At 41.7% G+C, this 25,178-nt stretch overlaps 1 protein-coding gene and 1 long non-coding RNA gene across 2 annotated transcripts in view; one reads left to right on the forward strand and one right to left on the reverse strand.

Moving 5' to 3' along the window:
* The window catches only part of PRKAG2 (protein kinase AMP-activated non-catalytic subunit gamma 2), a 237,341-nt gene extending 217,160 nt beyond the window's left edge, over positions 1-20,181 (reverse strand). The window contains exon 1 of the mRNA XM_063324365.1: positions 19,971-20,181. Within this exon, the coding sequence (XP_063180435.1) occupies positions 19,971-20,066 (96 nt within the window). The 5' untranslated portion in view covers positions 20,067-20,181. The remainder of the gene's footprint in view (positions 1-19,970) is intronic.
* A 35-nt stretch (positions 20,182-20,216) lies between these two features.
* LOC134511043 (uncharacterized) lies at positions 20,217-22,445 on the forward strand. Its single transcript, XR_010069776.1, has 3 exons — positions 20,217-20,408; positions 21,841-21,925; positions 22,027-22,445. It is a non-coding gene; the product is annotated as an uncharacterized LOC134511043 (long non-coding RNA).
* The last annotated feature ends 2,733 nt before the right edge of the window (positions 22,446-25,178 follow it).

Raw genomic sequence — 25,178 nt, forward strand, 5'->3', positions numbered from 1 at the left:
ACAGAAATCAGGTTTATTTAATCAATTTAATTCAATGAATTTAGTTTATTCCCTAAATTACGTACTTATGGATTATAATTTTGTCTAAAACAAGCATTCAATAGCTAGATAGAGATGAACCAAAGTGTACCTGTCTCGAAAGGTTAACTGGGAGATATCATTGTAATGCTTCTATGAGTAAAGCACGTGTGATTAAAGCATGCGTCAGGAAGCCTCCAGAGCAGATAAAAAGCTTTAATACCATCTATATATTAGCACTGTCAAAACTCATCTGGAATAACGTGTACAGTTCTGGTCATCTGTTCTCAGGAAAGGTTAATTCAGCTGGGAACAGGTGCACCAAAAGACTATTTTGCTGATGAGAGGAACACAGAGTCTCTCTTGCGGGATGTGACTAAAAGGGCTTGGCTCGTGTCGTTTCACAGTTGATAGCTGAGAGCGGATGCGATCCTTCTCCAAAGTTACGTAAGGTGGATAAACACCAACAAGGGAGAACAGAGGGACAAGGGACACTTTGTGGGTGCAATTAGAAAATGGAAACTGATTGTGCATAAATTTAGGTTGGAAATTAGGAAGCAAAAAGAGTGACATTCTGGAGGAAAGCTCTAATAAGAACAAGAAACATCACTTCTTTTCAGACTGATGAAGGGAAGATACAATGGGGCTACCTACAGAATTTTACTACAGGAGCAGGAAATGGAAATAAATGGCAGGTTAAAGAAGGCTCCTTCTTGCTTTATGCATCTTCTAGAGCAAGAAAGGAAAGGAAAAATAATTATTTCTAACATTTTCTTCTAGGCTGAAGAAGTTCTGCTCCTATTGTGGAGACCCAATAGCTGACAGATCTGCAGAACAGAAACGGTTCAGCTGTCTAATGACTTGGAAGATCAGGAATGGCTGTGGACATCTGGAAAGGAGTCATTCTATGTATAAAGTGAAGGTTGGCATAAAAATATAGGATGATTCAGAAAGGTTAATTCTGAACGGTTTTCCAAATTTGGAAAGAGACTGGTCCACAACACGTAGCTACATGTCAGAGAGCGACCTTTTCAGTGTTCAGAGTATGCCAACCATGGTATTTTGCTAAACCTGCATCAAAACATGCTAAACTTGTTATAAGAAGTCCTTGCTCCCTAATGCCATGCTTCTGGTCCTTCTTGAAAACCTCACGTCAAATCTGCTCGAAGGCTTATATGCAAAAATACACATGGAAATATGAGTGTATGCGGGCACACCCACATACATATATACATGCAAACATGGGATAATACTCATAAAAACATATCATCTGCTTATACAAGAGTTTCAAATGCCCCAAGATTTGAGGAAGAGCTGTATAATGACTCCAAAGGGGAATCAAGATAATCCTACCTATGTAAACTAACCTCAAGCAGAAATTATCTCCATAATCTACTGAACAGCCTGGAAAAACAAACAAGCAAGCAAACACTATTTCTGTGAATCTGAAAGAAATTTCTTTTTAAGAGATTTAAAAGCGAAGCTCAGAAAGAGGAAAGAAATGCTTTAAAAGTGAAATTACAGGTAAAACAAGACAGAGAAAGAAAAGGAAAGAAAAAAAACTTCCTGAAAATGGACAGGAAAGGGAACATAGAAATATACAGCACTGGTATTTCAAGCATTTGGCCAGCCACCACGATGGTCCCTACTTTCACCTGTCTCAGCCGCCTGGAAGACTACTTCTATGACATCTAGAAAAACCAGACCCCCACTGGGAGAATGCTGAACTGATTTGTCACCCTCTTTCCAGGTTCAAACCACAGTTCCCACGGTGAGGGCGTCCTTCGCAGCATATGCTCTTCCTCAGCTCTCCCCAGGGCTTAGGGAACAGCCGGCTCTCCAGAGGCATCAGCTGCTGGAACTTTGGAAGTCTGGTGACCTGTCTTTTAAAATAGTGGGAGTAACTTCCGTTGCTCCCTCAGCAGTGCTTTTATGGAGCCAAGAGCATGCCAAAACACTGCTTGCCCTTGCATACAGCTCGAGTGACAAAAGACCAGCTGTACTCAGTTTAAGGCAAGGCTATACTTTCCCACCCCTTATTTAACATTGGCTTGTTTCCATCAGCCTTAACAACAACGAATGGCAGAGAAGGGATGTTTTATGGGGAACTATAGGCTCATGGTGCTATCTGATTCTGCCTCAACTGGGTCAAAGTGACTTCATCCACAACTGGAGGCAGTAAATCTATTGACACTGGAGTCTGGCAACAGACCTCATCCCAGGTAAGCTCCTGAGGCCAAAGGGAGCCTCATTAGAGTTGATCTTGTATATGAAAAGCTCCAGGTGCAGAATCAGGAGTAGAGTGGGCCAAGACCTCTGCCAGTGCTGAATTACCTAGAACGGTCCGGCTTTAAGCATAATGGGGTTTTTAGCTTATGTAAAAGACCAGGTAGCCATTGCACTCTATTTTCCATCTTGCTATAGACTTGGGCAAGTAACTTGTTATATTTTTGCTTTCCAAGATTTAAATCAGAAATAATGATGCTTTCAGGGCAAGATGGGTATGATTAACTCAACCATTCCTCCTACACATTTTGAAATTTGCACAAGGAAGGAGATGGAGGAGGGCAGTACGTTAGGGTTATTATGTTATGTTGGCTCTCTCACCAGGCTTCCTTTTGAGGAGAGTTTTAAAGCAAATACTTGGATCAAATACCCCATCAATAAAATCCTGGATATCCTCCAAGAGTCCACTTCTTTGGCAAGTTCAAATAAAGCAGGTCTCCCTGTGTTTAAGGTGTAAGTGCAAACTTGAATGAACAGAAGGTTGACATTAGAGGGTACACTTGCCTGATAAGAGCTGTGATCTACAGAGGATAAACTCAATAGCATATGGATAACAAGATGAGACTGGGGAATATCAGGATCTTGCAATTAACTGAGAATCGACAGTCTGATGATTGGTGACATTTTACATTTCAGATTCATAGTAATTAGGGCATTGATATCATTTTGCTCACTAGGAATCCCTCCAAACCAGGGTCAATGCAGGCAGGCAAAGTGCTACAGAGGCACTTGAGTTTACATGGAATGAACAAAAACATGTTTTTCTCCAGACAAAGAGAAGTAAACCACTTGTGTCCATTCAAGTTCTCACAACACTTTCCTTCAGAAAATGAATTTTGACTCCAAACTCTGTTCCGCACATTTTACTTTTTGTCAAAGTCCTCCCTATCAGATATTCCAGATGAAGTAATTTTCTTGGATTCCTGCATACATTTTCCTAGTACTGCTAAGCACCAGCGAAACACCTAGTGATCGCTGTCCCAGATCTATCTACATCAGCCATATATGGAAAAACATAACTTCTAAAGCACTTCAGAGCTTTACATATGAGAAGGTTTGTATCGGTTCCAGAGTTTACCCTGCATACTCTGTACCCAGCCAAGTAACTAACTGCGAGAAGATCAGTGGAGCAAGCGCTTGGTTTGGGCTACATACTGCCTTCAAGATCAATAACAAAGCCACCAGGGTGTTAAGGTCGAGACTGCCATGTTTCATACTTCAAGGATATCCTCTTCCTCTACAGCCCTGACACATGGAAGGAGAAGCACAGCTGGATCCAAGATAAAGCAAGCTTGTGGTTAGGAGGTTATGCTGTTGCTCGCAGTCTGGCTAGACTTGGCTTTAACCACCAAATTGCCTGTGTATTTTTGGACTGCTGAGGAAATGAGACATTCATGACCTGATTCAGAAACTAAAGCTTTGGAGAAAGTTTTAGACGAATCTGTTAATAAATTGCCAGCAATAGTTGAGATTATGTTTGACTGCATTTCTATTGTCAGTTTAATGAATACATATACTTGGAAAAGACCTAATCAAGATGAACATTCATACTCACTCTGCTTTGAAGTTATACATAAAATATACAAATTTGTTGCACCAGTTGCAGTTGCTTTACATGTAATTTTCCAACAATAAAAAGTCAAGAGCAAGAAAATGTTAAGGCTATTGACAAAACACATAATTAAACTTCCTTCCCAAAGTTATAACCTCCTGTGCAGCCCAACCAATGTGCAAGACCAAGAACTCCAGCTCCAGCCATTGGAGGCAAGTCCTATCCCTCCATTGGTATCACAGATCCTTTTCTGAGCAGTTCTGCCCCTCTACTCCACTCTGGTGAGACCCCACCTGGAGTACCGTGTCCAGTTCTGGAGTCCTCAGCACAAGCAGGACATGAACCTGTTGGAGCAGGGCCAGTGGAGGGCCACGAAGATGATCAGAGGGCTGGAGCACCTCTCCTACTAAGACAGGCTGAGAGAGTTGGGGTTGTTCAGCCTGGAGAAGAGAAGGCTCTGGAGAGACCTTATAGCGGCCTTCCAGTACCTAAAGGGGGCCTACAGGAAAGATGGGGAGGGACTCTTTTATCAGGGAGTGTAATGATAGGACGAGGGGTAACCGTTTCAAACTGAAGGAAGGTAGATTTAGATTGGCTATTAGAAAGAAATTCTTTCCTGTGAGGGTGGTGAGGCACTGGCACAGGTTGCCCAGGGAAGTTGTGGATGCCCCATCCCTGGAGATGTTCAAGGCCAGGCTGGATGGGGCTTTGAGCAGCCTGGTCTAGTGGGAGGTGTCCCTGCCCAGGGCAGGGGGGTTGGAACTAGATGATCTTTAAGGTCCCTTCCAACCTGAACCATTCTATGATTTTATGACACACAGTCAGACTCATGGACAGCAGTGCTGAAACACCTGATATAACAGAATATCCTAGAAAGGAAAATATGAACTTCTTAAGGCCTATTTTTAATTAATTACCAGGTGGAAATGAACCTTTCTTGGAAATTCTGGAAGCTTCTCGGAAAAGTCAAGCTTTCCTCAGAACTAGCCTTATGTGTAAACTGGGACAGATGAAAGAAGGTTTTTTACTATTAAACAGATTGTGATAAATTCTGACACGATGCTCAGAAAAGAAAACAACATTAACTAAATCACCATGATGATTCCAACAAAAAAAAATCTAGCCAAGTGTATGTACTGCACATAAAAACCCTCATATGTTATGCAAACATACATAAAACTGTTTGAATTTACAAATCCTCAGCCTGTGCACAAAGGCATACTTTATTTAAATTACTGTTATAAATCCATATAAAGTACAGGATTTAGCCTTATAACTGTCTCTTGATCTCATATAGTTACCAGGCCTCTATTTAAACAAAATATAGCCTGTCAGAATTCTGTTTGGCTTTTTTGTATTTTGTCTCTACAAGGGGGATGTGAAAGAGAAAGGCTGAACGTATTTATTCTGGTCTGGGCACCTTGCCAATACCCACAGAGATATTTTAGGTTTTCTGGCTCACAGTGAGTTCAGCCGTTTACCTGCCTCCCTGTTTAGACCGCTGGAAGGAACCACAGCTACAGAATTACATCTGTAACACAACCAGAATAGCAGAGAGGGTGAATCATAGCATTAGCCATATATTACCACTCTACTCTGGTTTCACTCTCCCATCTCCATCGCAGATCTCTTCTATCAGGCATTTTGCACAGTCCTGTTAAATGTGGTCAGATTTGTGGTAAGCAGCACTGTAAAAGTCTGCAAGGAGAGAAAGCTCTCAGCAGAACATGCAGAAGAAACTTAGACGTTCATCAAATTGAATTATTGCAAAATTGAAAAAAAAAAAACCCTGATATTTTGGTATCCATTGACGAGGTATTTACCAGTACACCATACTTTGCTCATTTATGCTTTATACACTTACAAGCTTTAGGTGTTTCCTTCTCCCATCTCTCTCATCTGCAGAAAGCCATAACAAAATCTTAACATTTTCATCTCATGCAGAACTAGTGCCTCCAGCTCCAACCCCACTGACGACAGCGGTTTCAGCGATGACAGGGAGAATATTCCTGTTAAACCCAGTAACACCAGAATCACACCCACCATATCTAGTGCTGAGCAGCTCACACAGCTGGAAATCTTCTTCCAACAGGTTCAGCTGCTCCCTGCTCTGCACTGAAGAGGTCACTAAAGCCAAAAGAATATTGTTTAAATCCCCTAAAATGCAAATTGTGGGTATCCTCCATGAAACAGCAGGAGCCTTGTGGCTCCCATTAGCATGAAGTATCCCACCCTTGGGCAGCCAAAGTCATCAAAATTTCTGAAAAACCTGATATTCATCCCTAAAGTTTGCCCACATCTCAGGGATGTAAACAAAACTAAAAATCCTTTCCATAAAGACACAACATGGAATTCTATGAGACTGATTTTTGTGGTCTTCGTATTTTGTGATTGTGGTGGGTTTTAGAAACTATCTAGAGATAGCAGCTAGTGCTTTTGCCTGGGGGAAAACTGCTAAGAGAATGTTATTTGCGTGGAGGTTACAGTGGCTTTCAGAAATCACGGGACTACAAAAATAGGAACACATAATAAAGAGAAATCTGATGTGAAAACTGGAAGACTGGGAAGAACACAGAGAAACTAAGATCTTTTGGCAACATGCTGAAAATCAGTCTCAGTTAGCAAAGATGTTTAGGAAATATCGCTGTGAAATGAAGTTCCCAACCTAGTGCCAGGAAGTCGGATTTCCACACTACAATGATAAATATCTGCAGTGGTAATTGCTGGAAGGCCAGTCCTGCCTGTCAAAACAGAAGTGCCATAATGGACTGTTGTGAGGAATTTTATACGATGAACTTGATTTGCGCTCTGAGTCACAATCAATCCTCAGGGCTGTCCTCATGATAACTTTCACAGTACTGAATTGACATATTTTAACTAAAAAGGGATAAATCTAACTCCTTGGATAAACCATCCTATCTTTCTGCATTCTCACTTTTCTGCAATACTATCAGCAATCGTATTTCTACCAGCAAATAGTTTTCCATCTTCCTTAACTCTATTATTGTTTTCCATTTAAAACACACTCTGGCATAATCAGACTGCTTCTCAAGATCAGTCAGCCCTGGTAGGAACAAATATCTGTCTTGGAGACAAAGCGATTGCATTGGCATAATCAAGTTACTAATGACAGGTCCATTATATAATCAACAAATTGGTGTTTCTGCTGGCTATTTCTTTTCCTCTTGCCTCCATAATAGCTCTTGGTTCAATTAGACATTTGTGATTAATTTAGTAAATGGATAAAGCAAATATTTGAATTTTTACCAATTGTGTTGTGTCATGCTGATTACTAATTGCAGCTGTTGCATTTCACTGCAGCAATATCTACTTTTCAGCATAAGTATGATGATTTTTCAGGCATAGGTGAATATGCAAGCGTCCCATGTATAACTTGTGTTTTCTGTTTCCTTGATGTAAAAAGTCTTTTCATCTCCAGGGGATGATGAATCCCAGCGTGGGCTGGTAGCTTCCTTGTGTAGCTAAAGTTCCACTGTGTAATAAAGTATAAATCTACTCATTTTACTTTATGAATCTCACTAATTTTACTAACTTCATTTTCAATTGCTTGTAATTTCATATAGCTCACCTCCTATAGGATAAACATTCCATTTTCAGGCTCATCATACCAAATAATCATCCATTCATCACTGTCTTTACCTGATTTTTTTCAGCGTTTAAGCAAAATACAGTGTAGATATTTCAGCACAACAGTTCTTGAGAGGAAATTCTGTATTTCATTATGAATAAAAACCCCAAATATGTCATTTTATTCTGTTTTATTCATCCTATATAATTGATCTGCAAAGCATTTCAGTCTGCTCTGGGTTAGAGGACACAGTATGGAAGACAGTCACTTGGATCTATAACTCCACTTCAGCAGAATATATTTTGAAATGCCACTGGCATGTTACATTAATAATTAATCCAGTTAAATTTCCCATTCCCAATATTTAGGCAATACCACATAACTAGAACCAAAAATTAACAGGGAATTTCAAGACAGCTCAGCAGTAAATTGCCACTACGTGTTACAATTCATGGTTGCTGAAGTCCACACCTCCACATAGCCAAGAAAGCCCCTACAGGTAAATAAATAAAAAACCCGAAACCTTCTAAAATTATCTGGCAGGGGCAGACTAAAGCAGAGGATTCCTGTGTGGGAGTTCTCCTGTGCAACATGCACATTCCCAATGAGCAAGCCCAGGCATATTTGTTTTTACACAGTCGTTTCCACACCAAGACGCATTTCCATTCCCCCCTCCCTCCTTCTGCTTTTGTATTCCATCGTCCACATCAACAATTAGTGGAAGTGCCTGGCTGTGCCTGTTCACATTGTTCCCAGACTTTTCTCTCCCCCAGTGAGCTCTGAAGACCATGTATTATCTGACATGACATGACTTGGAGGCCTTCTACAGCAACGGCTGCATGCAGGGAAGCAGACAGAGACAAGGAAGAAGAAAGTTACTCCCGGTTACACTATCTGGGACAGTAGGACTCAAATTAATACATGTTAATCTCTTAGCACAATACCCCAGGTGACTGGACTTTAAATTACTTAGCCTTAGTCTTGTAAACCACAAAAACCCAAACGCCACCAGAAATATAAACAGCCTAAAGGTCAAGATACAAAGTCAGCTCGTTGTGTTATTTGTTTTGCGACATTAAAACACAGGATATGAAATTGAAAATAATCTTAGCACAGCTAGAAACTAAATCCAGATGTTTAACATCAGGCAGAAGCATATTCATAATGTGGTTTTTTCTGAAATAATTAAATATCTATTGCATTTTCCATCACAGCTCATTTCTCTGCAACACAAGCAATTTGCCAGCTTGTACCTACACACTGAAGGTATTCAGTTTATAGTAAACAGCTGCACACAGGGCAGCTTCTCTTCAAACACACAGCCTCTGCACTTGTGTCCTCACATGTTTTTTAAATTAACCTAGTCAAGTGCACAGAACATTCAAGACCATAAAACATAATCAAAGGTACCTATTGCTCTCTGGAAATGAACTCTTAAAAATATCTTCTCTGAAAATAGATGTTTCTTTAGAGTGTATATTTAATATTACCTCTCATTTTGTTGCTAAAGTCCAGAGACATTAAATTTTATCATTCCTCCAAGACAAGGTGATCCCCAGACATACGTTCTGTGATGAACATCTGGGTGATCCCCCAAATGTTCAGCCTGTGTGTTCCAACTCACGTCCATTAAAATGCACATACTGATCACTACCGTTGATACTACCAGCCTTCGCTTTACTTCAACCCAAATACAGTCAAGGCTAAAAGCTTGCTTTACAACTGATATGTATAGCTACATTTCAGAGTCTAAGTTGGTTACCCCATCAGCTTCTCACAACCTGAGGAGCTCACCTGTGTCCTCCTGTCTGTCTCCAGTGACCTCAACCAGCAGCAGCCCACAAAGCACTATTGCCACTGACTTGCAGAACTCCAAATACCTTTAAACCCAAGCGGCTCTGCTTCATAAACATCTTGACAAAAAGTATATGCAGATTATGGCAGTGAAATACATTTTTTCTTTTAAACCATTTATATTTGAAAGTAATTTTGAAATTACTATCCACAGCGAGTCTAAACAGATTAAATGGCTACAGTAGTTCACAAAACTTTAAAAGTTTACACAGGTAAAAAACATATAAATAAAAAATCCTCTCAAATGTTAAATGATTGCAGCTTTTTCTCAAGTTACATTGAAAAATTGAAGGGAACAGAAAAGTAGTTTCTTTCTGAAGTCTTTATCGTACGTAATACTTGGTTACTCTCAGTTCAGCATAAGGTCGTACACAGACATCATGTCACAATGGATTGCATTGCACCAAGTATCAGTATTAGTTTCAGTCTTCATCATCAAGAGAACAGCTGATATTTATCTCTTCCCAAATTACTTCCTAGTATTACTTTCAAATTCTGTTCCATAAAAAACAAGCTTCTGACGGGTTTTGGGGTTTGGGTTTTTTTCCATTTTAGCTATCAGGTACAAGAGAATGTTGTACAAGAGTGGAAAAGTAGGAAAATCAGCTTCTGTTTCGTCATACAGATATAAATAGCCAAAGGGGAAGGATGGCATCTTGAAAGCTTGAAAGATGTAAAGCTCGATTTTCAAATGTATTTAAGGACATCTTAATGCAAGTGGACTAGTAACACCTTCAAATACTGCAAAGGGACCTAATTTGCCTCAATTCTTTTGAAAATCCCATCTCTCTGAACTACTAGGCTTCTTAGCAATTTTATTTTTTTTCCCCCCAGGGATTAATCTTGTGAATGGCATTTCAAGTAAACTTGAGTCAACTGTTGTTCTCGGATTTTTGTATCTCAGATTATAGACAGATGGACATCAAAAGTGAATGAGTTACCAAGGCTTACCAAGTTACCATTCACTTGTTTTATCCGACAACGTACACCATGAAAATAAAACACGTTGGCTAACTAAGAAGGCATCGTAAGGCAAACATGTTTTATTCAGCGTTGCGGTGGGACAGGAGGATGCACATAGTTTGTTAATGAAGCCAACTGGTGAACAGCAGCTTGCTTTGCCGTGGTAACTATTGGTTGAGGTCCACCAGGACAGCTGATGAATACTGTGTGAAGAACATTTTTGTCTTACTAAGTAATGGAAATTAGCCTGCTACTGTACATGGTTAAGTAAGGCATGTTTCCTCTTTTACTAACTTCAGTGCTTTACAGCTGAAAATCAGTAACTTTTGCATGCCAACTGATGATGCCTCCACAGGTCTGCTACCGTGAAAGGAGCTATATCTCTAAGTACACAATACAGAAAAAAGAATTGAAGTAACTGCACTTTTTTAATTACTGGTATTACTTTCAAAAGAAAAATGCTGGCATGTACCCTCCTGCCTCTGCATAGCTTAGAGCATGTAGTCATTCTCAAAAACATAAAAAATGTAAGGAAAATGTATAATTAATTGTCACCCAACTAAAAGGAATCTATTAAATTAGTATTTACCTTAAACATCAACTAGCTAAACAAAAGGACAAAGAGAATAGCTGAATAACATCTTCTACCTCCCATTCATTTCAGGCTATAAATCTTATGTTTATGAATAATGTTGGCTCAACTTTTCTGACGGCAGAAGCTCTCCATTTTCCTATGAAAATGTGGAGTTGATCTAGCATTAGTGGAAGGAGTATCCAAGAAGAACAGCATTGAGACCATGCCGGTATTCTCTCTCCTGCACTTGCTGGCAGTAGTATTGGGGAATGCCCAGCTTCAGCAACTGGAAGGACAAGTCAGAGGACTGCAGGAATGGAGACAGGATGCCTGCAGACTCTTTGGAGGGTGCTGTAGGTTGAACATGGCTAGTAAAGTGCTGATTCGGATGTCCCAAACCCCATCTGCCTGAGTGTATAGGTGACTACTTGCTAGACGACTGCAGGTGCCTTGTTTGAAGAACTCTGCAACTGATGTGCCACCAGGTATTCAGAAAAAAAAAAAAAAAGACTAACATTTCACAACTTTCAACAACCACATGAACCACATGGAGGATGTGATAATTAGGCACACTCATTGAAGTACTACTTTTGATGCTGGAACTTAATATAGTCTTCTCTAATTTATCTAATATCCTCAATCCTTGGTTTTCCTGATCAGACCACCAGAGTCCTAACAGTGCTATTTTATGACACAGCATGACTGTCCAGAGACATTAGACTGGAAGCCTTTCACTTCACATGTACTTCCGAAAAGCAAAAGGAAAAATACTTTCCATCACTGCTGACTTAGGTGGGATCCTGATGGGACAAATACCATAGGAAGAAGGTTGGGGTTATGGATAAGTGAACTAGGTCTCAAGACTTTGAGTCCAACACTCTGGTACAACATGGGGCAAGTTGCTTAAACTCCAACCAACTACTTGAATATCAGTACTGCATGGACATCATTCCCTCTCATATGCCTCAAGTCTATAACATCTATTAAGGCTTTAAATTCTTCAGTGAGTTTGTCTGTACTGACATATGTATCCTTATGCATGCATAGAATCATAGAACCTTCATGGCTGGAAAGGACCTTTGAGATCATCGAGTCCAACCATAGACATGTAGCTCAACAGCATTCAGTCATGGATGGAAAGAACATCCCATAAGGTGTTTCGATGTTTCAGTGTGGCACACTGATACTTTAAAAGTTTATTCTTTGCAGACCTCAAGCTTTAGCCATTCAGCAATACGAAGCTTACTTCAAGGACTCTCCTCTGCCCAACCTCAGGCAATACAGCGGGCAGAGATTCCGACAGCCAGATGATGATGTAGTGCTCTTATCCCTGAACTGTCTTCCCTCATGCCTCTTGGTTTAGATCACATTTCCGACACAGAAGCCATGATTAATACTCAGTAACAGCAAATCCCCCTCTAATTAAATTATGCAAAAGGAATGACAACGCATGATGAAAACCACATTCCAGAAGATGCAGTGCTCTACTGAGAAGCTGGCAAACTCCCAAACAACTGCGTTTAACCTGACTAAGCACCTTTTTTTATCTCTTCCTTACTGTCCCTTTCTTTCACCAACCTTGCTGGGACTATTGTGCCTCCAGTTTCAACTCCCGTCTCAGAGCATGCTCTCTACACTATGTGGACAAATCCAATTTCACTCCCCAGATGGATACTATGCTTTTGGGACAAGATCCAACCAACTGTGGAGTTAAATTCAATGTGCCTGTGTAGTCACTGAACAATATTTAGTCTCAAGGAACTTTCACTTGCCCAAATGCATTCCTTCAGAGCAATGAAGTTGTGCAGTCTCCACCCTTGGAGATATTCAAAATCTGATGGGACACAGACCTGAGTAACCTGCTGTAGCTGACCACAGGGTCAGCAGGAGGATTGGACTAGACAATCTCCAGAGGCCTCTTACAAACTCAACTATTCCATGATTCTGTAGAAACACTTGTTAGCAGTTACACCTTTTAAAGGCCACATCACCAAAAACAAGACAACACAGGCTTAGCAAACATATTAAATGCACAACTATTTAAAGGAACAGAACAAGTCCTGACTCTGAAACTTGTCAAAAGTAGAGTCACCGTGATATACTTCAGGATTCTGTGCATAATTCCAGGTGTCTTTCCAGATTTCCATATAGAGTCCATTCAAAATGAGTGGCATGAAGGTAACAATCCATTCCTTCCACTAGACAGCCATAGGCAATGCTAACAGCACCTGTTTAGTCCATCACGTTCTTACAACTATACCTTTTCTATGGAGAGCTTGTCCTCATTGAAATGTTTCTTCATGCTTGGATTCAATTTTTACCCCTAATCTAGCACACCAACTATTGATTTCTCTAATTCCATGGAAAACATGTTTCCAAACTTTTCTAAAGGAATCAAGAGGCATGTAGCTTCCACAAACCAGATCCAAACTTCAGTCATTTGTAAAAGACTACTAGTAAGTCTGCAACAGAGCAGGAAAATCCTGTGTTTTTTAGTGCCATAAGCCAGCACTCTGACCACTCTGATAGCTTTTCTTTTTTCAGCTTGCAGAAGCAGAATATTTTCTTATTTTCATTGTCCCAGCAGCGTTACCAACATGAAAAGATGACTGAAAATTGCACAATGCCTGTTCTGAATAAATTATGATAAATGTACCATAACATGGTAGATATTGCTTATAATGCACACACATCCTCCTAATGAAACTCTGGATCTATGAATGTGTTGTCCAGCAGCTTAAAAAAGGCATATAGATATATCACCCTGATTGCAAAAATAGATTAAGTCTTCAACTTATAACATTGGTTCTGGTTTTAGAGCACAAGGTCACAGTCGCCCTTTGCAATAATGACCATAAGGTCTGAACAATCACGATGTTCGATATAAATGACAACCATAAAACACATACTGAAATGCATTTGCCATGCATCCCACTAAGTCATGCTAACATGATGTAATTTACTGTCATGCTAAATTATATGAAAATTTAAAGGATGCTGTCTACCATTCTATGAATCCTCAATGTCAAAAACTGAAGAACTGTGTTGTTTTAGTTCTCTACTGTGTAAATAATGCTTTCATGCTTTAAAGATTTCATATGTAGTTATATGCAAGCAATTTAAGAGAGACAGTATTAGAGAAGCAAACACTAAACTGATGCATTATATTCTAGTTTCTACAACTACCTAAAGAATAAACACAAAAGTAATTCTGCAGCAGAATTTGTCACACACATCACTGTTTCAGTTCACTGCTAGCATTAGAAATAGTTCAGTAGTAGCGTAGCACTATATCACCCAACCACCAATAATATTTTATATTTATTGATGGCATCTTATATTCATGTGTATATGTAAGTTCTGCTTTCCAGGAGAAAAACATACTCCATTCAAGATACATTCAAGCTGCTGCTTCTTTTTGCCTTTGAAGACATGCATAACTCCCCCTATTTGTTAGGCCATAACATGTTTTCCTGTGTGTCTACAGTGCAAACAATAGTAGAACATTGAAACAGCAGTCCTCTGCAACCAGATCAGGCCCTGACAGCAGGCTAATTGTCAAAGCCTGATGATCAGACTAAGGTAACATAGCCCCCAAACAGGCTATTTCTATGCCAGACAGACTTATTCTGTGACATCTCCTCTCTGCTACTGATGTCTTCCTTGATGCTTCATTTGTCTTGTAACCAGCTCTGCTCTTTCATTATTCCCAAGGCCTGGGATGACTTTTGATATAAATTCAGCTCTTCTTCAATGGGATGAGGATTATATGTGCTACTTCACTCAGCACGGATGTCCATAATTTGGTCTACCAACAGCCATGCTGACACAGCGTTGGCTCCTTTCTACTGCCATTAGCCCTGCCAAGCCAGCACACAGGCACACCAACCTACTTCCATGGTTGTCTGTACATCACCACTAAAATGATTGTTCAGTCCTGTCTCCAGGGTCAAATTCTGCTTTCAGTCACATTTGAGCAGCTCCCTTGAATGCAATGTGGTGCCAATGTGAAACTGGGCATAAGCTGAACCTTGCAGGTCTGCGAACAGGCACTGGAACCTTCCAGGTGGAGATCACTACTTCCCACTTCACTCCTGATCCCTCTAGAAGTGTGACATTTCCTTCTGTTTCAGTAATTCCCAATACAAGCACAGTGTGAGTAACCTTTCCTGAGGCCAAAAATCTCACCATCCACATTTCTGGGACATTCTTTCCACCTTCATGACTTATTCCTCCAAGGAAATTCACATTCCTCTGAGCCCACAGTCCTCACAGGCTCACAGGTATAAATAAAGGAGGTTAGACAAGCCCATTTAGGAGCAGAATCTCCTACCAGAAAAAGTGATGTTTTTAAGAAGCAGTACTTTTCAATAAGCTGATGATCAGTTTGTGTTAAGCTTTAAAACAAAAAAGACTAAGAGCTTGCCTAATTACAGTGGCAGCTATTATGACTGCAAACATGAATCCTTTTATTTTTTCCTTCAGGTACATTCAAAGCGCAATCTCAACACTCCTGAGCAAATACCTCTTGCCCTTTCAGATCCTTAATATATCAGCCCTTTAGGGAGGAATCCAAATTTAAACTTCCAGGCCGCAGAGGCTCAGGACAACTCAGAGTCTGCCCTATGACAGCAAGGGGGAGGACAGTTGCAGATTTAATTTTAGGGAAACATTTCTCTCTCCTCTGTCTCCCTCTACCCCCACCTCATTTTCCCAAGAAAACAAACATTTTTTTCATTCTTAGATCACACTGGAAGCTGATTCCCTCATCTCCTTTGAAACAATTGACCAGCTTATTCCTCATCTGCAGCTTCCTAAAGTGATCCCTAGACTGAAGTGCTGTTGTCATCAGCCCACCCAGCAATTACTGGGAGGCAAGAAGCACCCTGTAAAAACTGTGACAGAACAAAGTCATTTCACAGTGATTTATCAGGCATGCAGCCATTAATGACTTTGCAAGTGTGGAAAGCAAGATGGAGGGGCAGAGCCCGAGCCAACACTAGCTGTCAGAACATCATTGTCATCTATCGGCTTAGAAATATTTAAGCCATCTGATGTTTCAGCCTGGCATCCCGACATAACAACAGGCCTGGAAACAGCAATAAATTTGCACATTGAGGAGTCTGTTCAAAATCATAGAGGATGACAAAAGAAATGGGAGAAAGTGTGCAGAGATGTTTGTTTGTGTGACACTGAAAATGAAGGATCATGATCTCCAAAACATCCTTCTACTGCTTCAACTCTTCTGTGGGGGCTGAAGTACCAGAGGCAACAGCCACTTCACTGGACTGAAAGATGTTTTTATATTCATTTGCAGATGTTATTCTTGTCCTTATTGTGAAAAAATCTCTTTGTTCTTTTGAATTAAAAGTCACCTTGTGATGTATTTGGGAAAAATCCAAGGAAGTGCCAAGGTTCTGCAATTTCCACCTGCTGGGAGCAGCAGGTGCTTGGCACTTGCCATGGTGAAGCTCTTGAGACAGGTTCTGCCCTCAGTTATGCTAACGTTAAGTACAACATAACTTTGCTGGCACTGATTGAATTATCCCAGATGAAATTCAAAGTAAGCAAGAGCAGAATCTCTCCCTTTTTTTCTTTTTTTTTGTTTTTGCAGCAACATGGGATTGCAACAGTAACATTAACATTAGAACAGATCAATTTTGCAAGATGACAAAAGAACATACTGATCTCACTGCTGTGAGCTCCTACTCAGCAGACAATTACGTACCATCTCAGAATAGAGGTTTTAAAATGTTCAAAGCAGTGTGCAAGCATTAACTTCTAATGGCTTAAAAAGGAATTTTATAATGCTAATGTCTTCATATTATAGATCTGATGCATCTCGAGAGCAAAGGTTTCTATTCAAATCTGAAGCAGCTTTCAAAGATATTTGGACCAGAAATTTCCATTTAGGCATCTCTAATTTCAAGACTTCAGAACGTGCTGCTGGGAAAAATGGAGGTTGACCTGACCTCTGCTTCACAAAGGCTCCTGCAATGATATTATGGTTCATCTAAATTACGTTTGTTAGTCAGTTGTGTATTTGCAAAGAAAACAACAAACAAACCAAGCAGAAAGTTGATCAATCAGTCCAGCAATTTAGCAAATACTTCCCTGCCATGCTAACAGAACACAGTGGCCCTCACTTTACTCTTGGCTACTCAATGACAAGTTGAGAGCAGCCAGGAAACCCAACTGGCAGGAACTTAGTGGTCTACCACTACTCCCAGAAGCAAAGGTTGGGCACCACCCACTTGCGCCAAAGGAGATTGAGCACAGAAAGAAGGTGAAAATAAGAGTGTTTCCAGACTTTTTGTATCACGTTTTGTTCTTGCTTGAGAAAGATGTACCTGAGAAATGCCCTAGAGTGTTGCAAAACACAAAACCATCTTTCTTAAATAGATCCATTTTTTCCCACTGTCACAGGCAAACCCCCAAAATAGAAATATATGTGGGAGAGAGAAGAAAAGCATACAACTTTCTTTTCAGACATACCTATTATTCCATAATCCTCTAACCTAATTGTAGCATATTTTGCATTATTCTTTTTTTGCACAATATTTGTCTTACTTTTTCAGTCAGCATTTCTGTGTGACTAATAAATATATTTTAGGGTCGCCTGCATCACAACAGTACCTTTCTCTCCCACTGCTTTCTCTTTCAGAATTGACTCCTCTCTCCCCTCCTACTCAGACCTTGTTAGTCCTTCTCTTGTTCCTAATTTGAAGATCTCAATGAGCAAGAATTACATGTCTCAGCAATAAACATGATCTCACAGCAAAACAAAGAAGAGGATGAACAAAATAAAAATTACTGTCTGGTGAAAGCTCCCTTGACAACTACAGCTACACTGACAGGCGCCACTGAAATAATAGGAACGATGCTTCAAAACAACAGCCAAGGAAACGTTATGAAAGAGAAAAAAAAACAGTCTAAATGGATCTTTTCAAATGCAGATTCCACTGTCAAATTAGGAGAATGAGAAAAATGTTCTTTCTTACAGCACAGTCATATTTAAATTCTACTAGATAACAGAAAATGACCAAAAATGTGAGTACAATTTGAAAGATCCTGGGCCCAATAGTCCATTTCAGGAATGCTAGAATGATGCAGAATGGAACAGAAGGATCATACTTTGGGGATGGAGAGGAGGGATGGAACGTGTTATCTCATTACCAAATCTTGAATTGCTTCCAACTGGGTGAACAATAAAACTCATATCGACTTCAGTGTAATATCAGGCATTTGCAGGCTTGTATCTGAATAACTACCACTACCTAGGTGATGAACTGCACAGCAAAGAAGCCAAGAGATTAATGAACATAAAAAATTATGCCCCACTACTAATGATCTTCCATCCAAGACAGAACTAAGGCAACACTCATGAAGAAAGGGAGGCAATTAGGAAAAAGGATTAGCCTTCCTCTGTCAACAATGCTTAAGTGCAAACAAGTTATTTGGGCACTTTTTCCACCTTAACTTCACAACCATAGAATGGGGAAAATTGCTCTAAGTACCGGTGTGGCCAGTTATCTGCTGGTCAGAAGGTATTTCAAAAGCACCAGATGGATCCTGTAAAATTCTGCAACAACCACAGCATCTCCCATACTACCTGCAGCTCTTCAGCCGGCAGAAAGTGCAGCTTCTTGGAGCAGAGGTAGAGATCCAGCTGCACAGAAGTTCCTGGCTAGACTGAGTCAGAGGTGGGGGGGCTATGGAAAGAGACAGCAGAGACAATGCAGCAGGCAGGGTGGAAAGGAATAAGGTGCACAGGGTGAGTGGTGCTTTGGTATGGTACATTTTGTTTTCATTTTACATCCCTACTGTGAAATACTACTGGTAACATGGCAAAGATTATTGCCTAAAAACTCCAGTCACAAATGCGTAGGCAACACCCATGTTAGCAGAAACAGACCCTTTTATCCTAGTACTGAATGCACTCAGAGCTCCAGAAGTTTGGCTTAGGCTCCTGGGCTTGCATTCCTCTCCAGAGAAAAATGAAATCTGCAGAAGAGCCATGTATTTCTCCTCCATTTTATTCCACACACTCAAGACACCTAATAAATTTGCTTTGACTTCTTATTCTTCCCTAAAACAAAGGAAAAACTTAGAACCAGAAATATCTTTTTGCTCCCTAGTGGCCTGGCAGAGACACGTGTAGGACTGTTTCCCACTTTTATATAATGAGATTTTAAAAACAACCCACCAGATTGCACAGAAAAAGATAAAGAGACTCTGCCATTTCTTGCCAGAAGCACTGAAACCAAAAGCACATAGTGACTGAGAATGAAAACCTAAATAGTTCCATAGATAACAAAGAACATCCTAATAGTAAAGAAAAACAATAACCAGAGTTTTGAAAGGCACGTAAACTCTGAAGACAGAGACAGCCAGCCTTTTAGTACTCACTGGGAATAGTGAGAAACTTTTGGTCTGAGGTTATTCTGTATCTATATGCTATAGTTTCTTGCCTGTTTCTTTATAGTGTGAATATACAAAACAAGAATCAGTGAACAGACTGCCTGACGCACTAGTGTGCTCCACCATGGCAATACAACTGTCCCTGCTCTTTTGGCAATAAACAGACTGCTTGTGTCCAAATCTAAGCGAGCTCTGTATTCTCCAGCCCAGGGAAATTCAGATATGGATTAGTCTTGAGAGAGAGAAGAGTCAGATTAAACGCTCTGATTCAGCCACAAGGCACGGACAGTTCCCAGAGCCAAACCTGGGGATGTTGAGAGCAGCGTTTGGGGTGAACACCTTTCACTAAACCACACTGCGAGTCTGCCTGTGAACTGGATGAGACATACTGAACCAAACCCACAGCCCAGGGCAGGGGAGCAGTGGTGCAGCTGGAGTTATCCTCACTCCTCTGTGCCATGGACATGGCACCTGGAGCTCCCAGCACCGCACGGGGGGCAGAGACCAGGGGAGCCCCCCATGCCCCAGCCCACCCCAGATGTGGAGGACTTGCCTGTTGCACGGGCTGCACCCTCCAGCCCAGCATCAACCAAACTCCAGACCTCAGCGGCAGGAAACACCTCTCTCTGCCTTTCACTGTGCTACATGTCAGAGAAAAACATGACCAAGCCACGCCAGCTGCCAAAGGGGAGGAAGAGCAAGGAGCCACTTACAGGGATGTGCACTCGCAACATGAGTTTCTTCTGGCTGGAGCTTTTCCTGCTGCTGCTGGAGGCGTCTTTCTTCTTGTCCATGGCAGTGCTTCCCATCCCTTCACCCAGGCGTGGTGCTGGGTGATGGATCTGGAGAGGGAGGCTCCTCTTCCACCTCTCCCCACCGTCCCACCGGCCGCAGTTACTCCAGGCTCCTTATTTTCTTTTTTCTTTTCTTTTTTTTTTTTTTTTTTTAAACGGCCTTAGGAAAGGATTGGGGGGGGGGGGGGGAGGATGGGAGAAGCAGAGGGAAGGGGAGGAGTTTATCCAGCTCCGGCCTTTAATCCCAGCAGCGAGGTGTCGGGAGGGACCTTCTCAAGAGCATGAGATGCCTTTACGAACGCTGTTCGCTTTCTCACTCTTCCGCCCTTTCAAAAATATCCGGAGCATCCTGGGGGGGTGAGAAAGTTTCCTTCCCCTCGCCCAGCGCGGTGCAGTCTCCCCGAGAGAGAGAAAAAGAAAAAAAAAAAACAAACAACCCAAAAAACACCCAAACGCCGCAAAAAAACGAAAAGGGGAAGGCGCTCGGGGGAGGCTCCTGGCAGACCGGCGGCCCGCGGAGAGAGCGCGGATGTCCCGCGGCGGGCCGGCTCCGCGCCCAGGGGGCAGGTCGGCGGGCGAGCGCTGCCCGGCGGAGCCCGGCCGGGGCGGGAGGAGGTGTCCGGGGGCTGCCGAGAGCCCCGGCCGGGCTCGTCAGGAAGTGCAAAACCGGCACAACGCAACTTTCCCCCCGGGGCGAGCTCCGCAGCCCTCCCCGTGTGCGGGGCGCACCGCTCCCCCCGCCGCGGGCCGCCCTGCCGGGAGAGGAGCCGGGGCTGTTCCCGCATCCCCCGGGCTGCGGGAGCGCGGGGGCGGGCGAACAGGCTGGGTGTCACCTTGCCAGAAAAACGCAAAACAGCGGCGCGGTCCCTTTCCCTCCCGACCTCACCGCCTGATTCCTCCCTTTTCCCGGGATTTCTCCCGGCCCGTGCCCCTAAAGGAGCGTTACTTCCCCGGGAGGCAGCCCCCTTTCCACCCCGCCGTCCCCGCAGCGCTCCCGGGCCCGCAGCACCCTTGCGACACTCGGCTGCTGCAATGGGCCCGCGGCCCGAGGGACGGCGCTGGCGACGGGGACCAGCCGGGCTCGTCCCTGCCGGGCTCGCTCCCGCCGGGCAAAACCACCCCCTCGCTGCCGGGGAACCTGTGCCAAGCCCGAGAGGGCCCCGGTCCATTCTCGAACACGGGTTTTTTTCCGCCCCCTCCCTCCAAAAAGCCTTCGAACGCCAATGCAAATTCAGCCGAGCACAGAGGCAGATCACACCCCCCGGGCAAACGATTTTGGCGTTACAGAGTATCAGAAAATGAAAAGCTTTCAGAATCCGCTCCACCTGTGGCTGCGGCGGTTGCTGTGTTTCGGGGCACGCTGTGTGGCAGCTACAGAGCAAAGCCACGCCAACACCAGCCCTGCTGCCAGGCAGGATTCCAAGGGTGAGGGTTTTGAACAGCAATGAGAGAGAGATGTCTTTGGTTTTCATACACATACAAACAAACATACATTCTGGATCAAAAAGTGAGGTTTTTGTTTTAGAAAGTGACTCTTCCCTTGACAATCTCTGCACTGTTTTACACTGTGTGAATTTGACAATTAGACCAAGGCCGTTACAGCCACAGACCTTCGATCACATCACTTAAACACAGCTTTTCACTGGGCTCAAAGCCGTGCATGTGTGCATTCACCATCTACACCATAATTACCTCTATCAAATCTTACGGGATTCTATGAAACAATGATTTATAAGCATTGAAGGAAGTGTTTTCCAAGAAAATCTTCTTATCTTCTGAAAAAATATAGGATTGCGACGGCGATCTTCAAGAAATACAAGAATTCAGATTTATCTCCCTCTTTATGGAATTCTCAGGATTTAACAGGCGCAAAGGTAGGTCAATTATAAAGTCTGTAGCCACTTCCCTAAAACCATACAGAATCAAATAAAAATACGAACCCTCTTCTTTAATGTTATATATAACTGTCTTATAGGTTCCTATAGGATGTCATGGAAGGAAACAGAGCCAGAAATGAGACCACAGAAGTTAGCAACATCGTCACCGAGTCAGAAAAGGACATTAACAGCACAGGGACAGAGAAGCAGAATTCCCGCAGACAGAAAACGGTGCCTGGGGTAGCCTGGGAGTCCCCCCGGAAAAGAGGAGTGGGGTCTGTAACACACTTCCCCCCAACATTTATATAAAACTCTTCCACTAACGAAGTGCTGCTGCCAAGGGATATGGGAATGACGGACCGCTGGAATCAAGAAGTGAGAAAATTACTAATGAATAAGTCTATCAAAAAACTGTCATGACATTTTTCATTGCTAGTATTGGTCTTGAAAGTTAAAAAATAATGAAAAAAAAAACCATAGAATTTCTTTAGAAGGATTTTAGCACTAGGTATCCTAAGTAAGCAGATCTCCTGGCTGTTCTTTGTTAAATTAACAAACATTTGAGGTGGAATAAAATCTACCATTGATATAATCAATTCTCTTGTTTATGCAGAATTGCTTCCTACAATATTATCATTTATTCTTATTCTCCACATTTAGTATTTTAAATCTAAATGAATTCCTTTTCTTCTTGCAGATTATTTATATGAATAATGGTGGATAATGTGAAATAATTTTTAGGAAGTAAAAAAGGCAGTATGGCCAAACTCCCAAACCTGAAAAACCCCCATGATCAGCTTCCCCCACCCCCCACCCCATGACATTGACTTAAGCATATTTATAACTTTATTAATACCACAATGTGGGGTTATTCTTATTTTTCTCCTTTGATCCTCTAAGATGACAAATATGACCTTTGATCCTCCAGTCATATTTTTAAACTTTTCATTGCAGCTCTGAGGATTAGAGACACATTTAAAAAAAAAAAAACCAAAACAAACAAAAAACCCCCAAACCACCAAAGTCAAAATCCTCCTACAGCTGCTAGACTTCAGGAGTTTGACTCCTCATAAAGTGTTAATAAGACTCTGATATAAAATAAAGGAATCACCAGTTATTTCAGACAGTAAGGCGTCATGTTTTTATCTTCTTTTTTTTATCTTTTGGGGAGAAATGCAGCCATCACATGAACAAGGAGCATCGCAAATACTTTTCATGTGAATTAAAATTATTTTTTCCATGTTCAATCCTGTCAATTTGACTCCAAACAAATGTGTTTTCAGAGGCATGTAAGCAGCTACTGTGAAATTACTAATTTCACAGACAAATGAGTATCAAAATACTTCTGCGAATACCACCCTAAAGTACTTAGAGGTTTCATGCACCCTCGGCGCGGGGGGGCAGTTGGGGGCAGCAGAAGAGGATCTCAAACACAGCAGACACATTTTGCCTCTCCCCAGTCCCACCCCAGTGGTCCCCAGTCCCAAGCCATACCTGGAGCTCAGCACAAGCACCACGTGCATTTTGGACTACATTCCGTCACAGGATTTGCCCTAGTTATTACTTAAATACAGTTTGAGTCAATTTTTCCATGACGAATTCCCAGAGTACATTCCTAAGTTTATAAAATGGCTATAAAATTTTGCTTTGAGCCTTGGTTGTATCAATTTTAGTCGCCATAAGTAAAATAATACGTCACCAGCTAACTTTTGTGCTGAAATTTTACATGCAATATGTAGAGATTTTTTTTAAGACTTTAAATTTAAGTTTAAAAGTGTGTCTAAAAGAAGTGGTGCATGGGGAGAATTAGGTGAGTTGCTGGAAGTTTAAAAATCTTTATTAAAACCAGTACGTTTTGCTAGTGCTTTAAAGTTTGTTGTTAGTAATATTGCCAAGCACTTATATATTTTATTACAGAAAAAAAAAATCTGTGGAAATAACTATTGTTCTTTCTCTTCAGGCTACATAGTAAATCTTACTGCGAGCACTTCATGTAGATTTTTCACACATGCAATCTATAACTATTTTTCAGCCACTAAAACCTGCAGAAATCTCATTTTTGGGCACTAAATTTCCTACTATAAGTAATGCCTATATTACACCAGGATAAATACTGTAATTTCTCAGATCAACTACATTATTTCTTAGGTATGTGTATACATATGTTCTTATTTGTGACTCTCAAACCTTTTTCAAATATTTCCAGGGTTTAAAGACAAATCCTTGAAAATAAATATATTTTGAAATCTGGATGCCCGCGAACTTGTCTGACTGTTACTGGTATCTGGTATCCCAGCACCTACTATGCTTCATCATAGCTAATTTTCTCTTTATTTTCTTATCACGCTAACTTTTGTCCACGTTGGTCTCTGCAGTTCCTCCTCTCCCGTTCTGCTCTGCTTCATATTCCACCTTTTATCATCTTTACATTTTTGTTCTCCATCTCTCTCTTTTCTCCAGTCTCCCACTCACTTTCCTAAGCATGCATTATGTCAATTGTTCAGTTTCTGTTCAACACATCTATTAGATTGAATTCGATCCTGCTGCATAGGGGTCCTTAACTTAATCACCAGTACAATGTAATTAACACGATGCAGTATCAGGATGCAGTAGTCCCTGCACAAGTCTTTTCTGCAGAGGCCAGAGAGGACACACACCTCTACATCTGTCTGCCCATCCTCACACTCTCACCTGTGACACGCTGACGCTCAGCACAGTGCAGGGAGCAGTTTTCAACTCAAGTAGAATACAGTCAAGATGAGTAAATACCTGTAGAGAGATAAATTGCATTGTTTGCAGAAAAACTGCAATTGAAATGGTCTTCCATGGGGAAATTTGCTGGGGAAATTGCAAGCCTGCCAGGAAAGCCTGACTGGCTGAAGCATGGTGAGATAATGAGGTTAATGAGAGAAGAACTTCTGGTCCTCAGAAGGTCCCCAGGAACATAACAGCAGCAAAGACAAATGTTTATGCTGAAGGAGAGAGGTTGTGTGGTCAGGTGGCTGTGCTTCCTCCCCAGGCTGTCAGATGCCTTCTGGTACATGAGTGGTTACTGAAATAAATTCTCTCTCTTCACCTGAAGCCCAGCAGTAACGGTGCTGTTTTAAAGCTGTATGCTCTGGTGGAGACATTCTGCCCTACAGCGCTCTCCCTCTTGCTCACACCACTTCTCCTGGTGTGCTGGTCACTCCAGAGCCGCTGCGCTGATTCACCCACTGAGTCAGCAAGGTGTCTTCTCATCTGGACCATA

The sequence above is a fragment of the Chroicocephalus ridibundus genome, chromosome 2 (genome assembly GCF_963924245.1).
Source record: "Chroicocephalus ridibundus chromosome 2, bChrRid1.1, whole genome shotgun sequence".
NCBI lineage: Eukaryota > Metazoa > Chordata > Aves > Charadriiformes > Laridae > Chroicocephalus > Chroicocephalus ridibundus.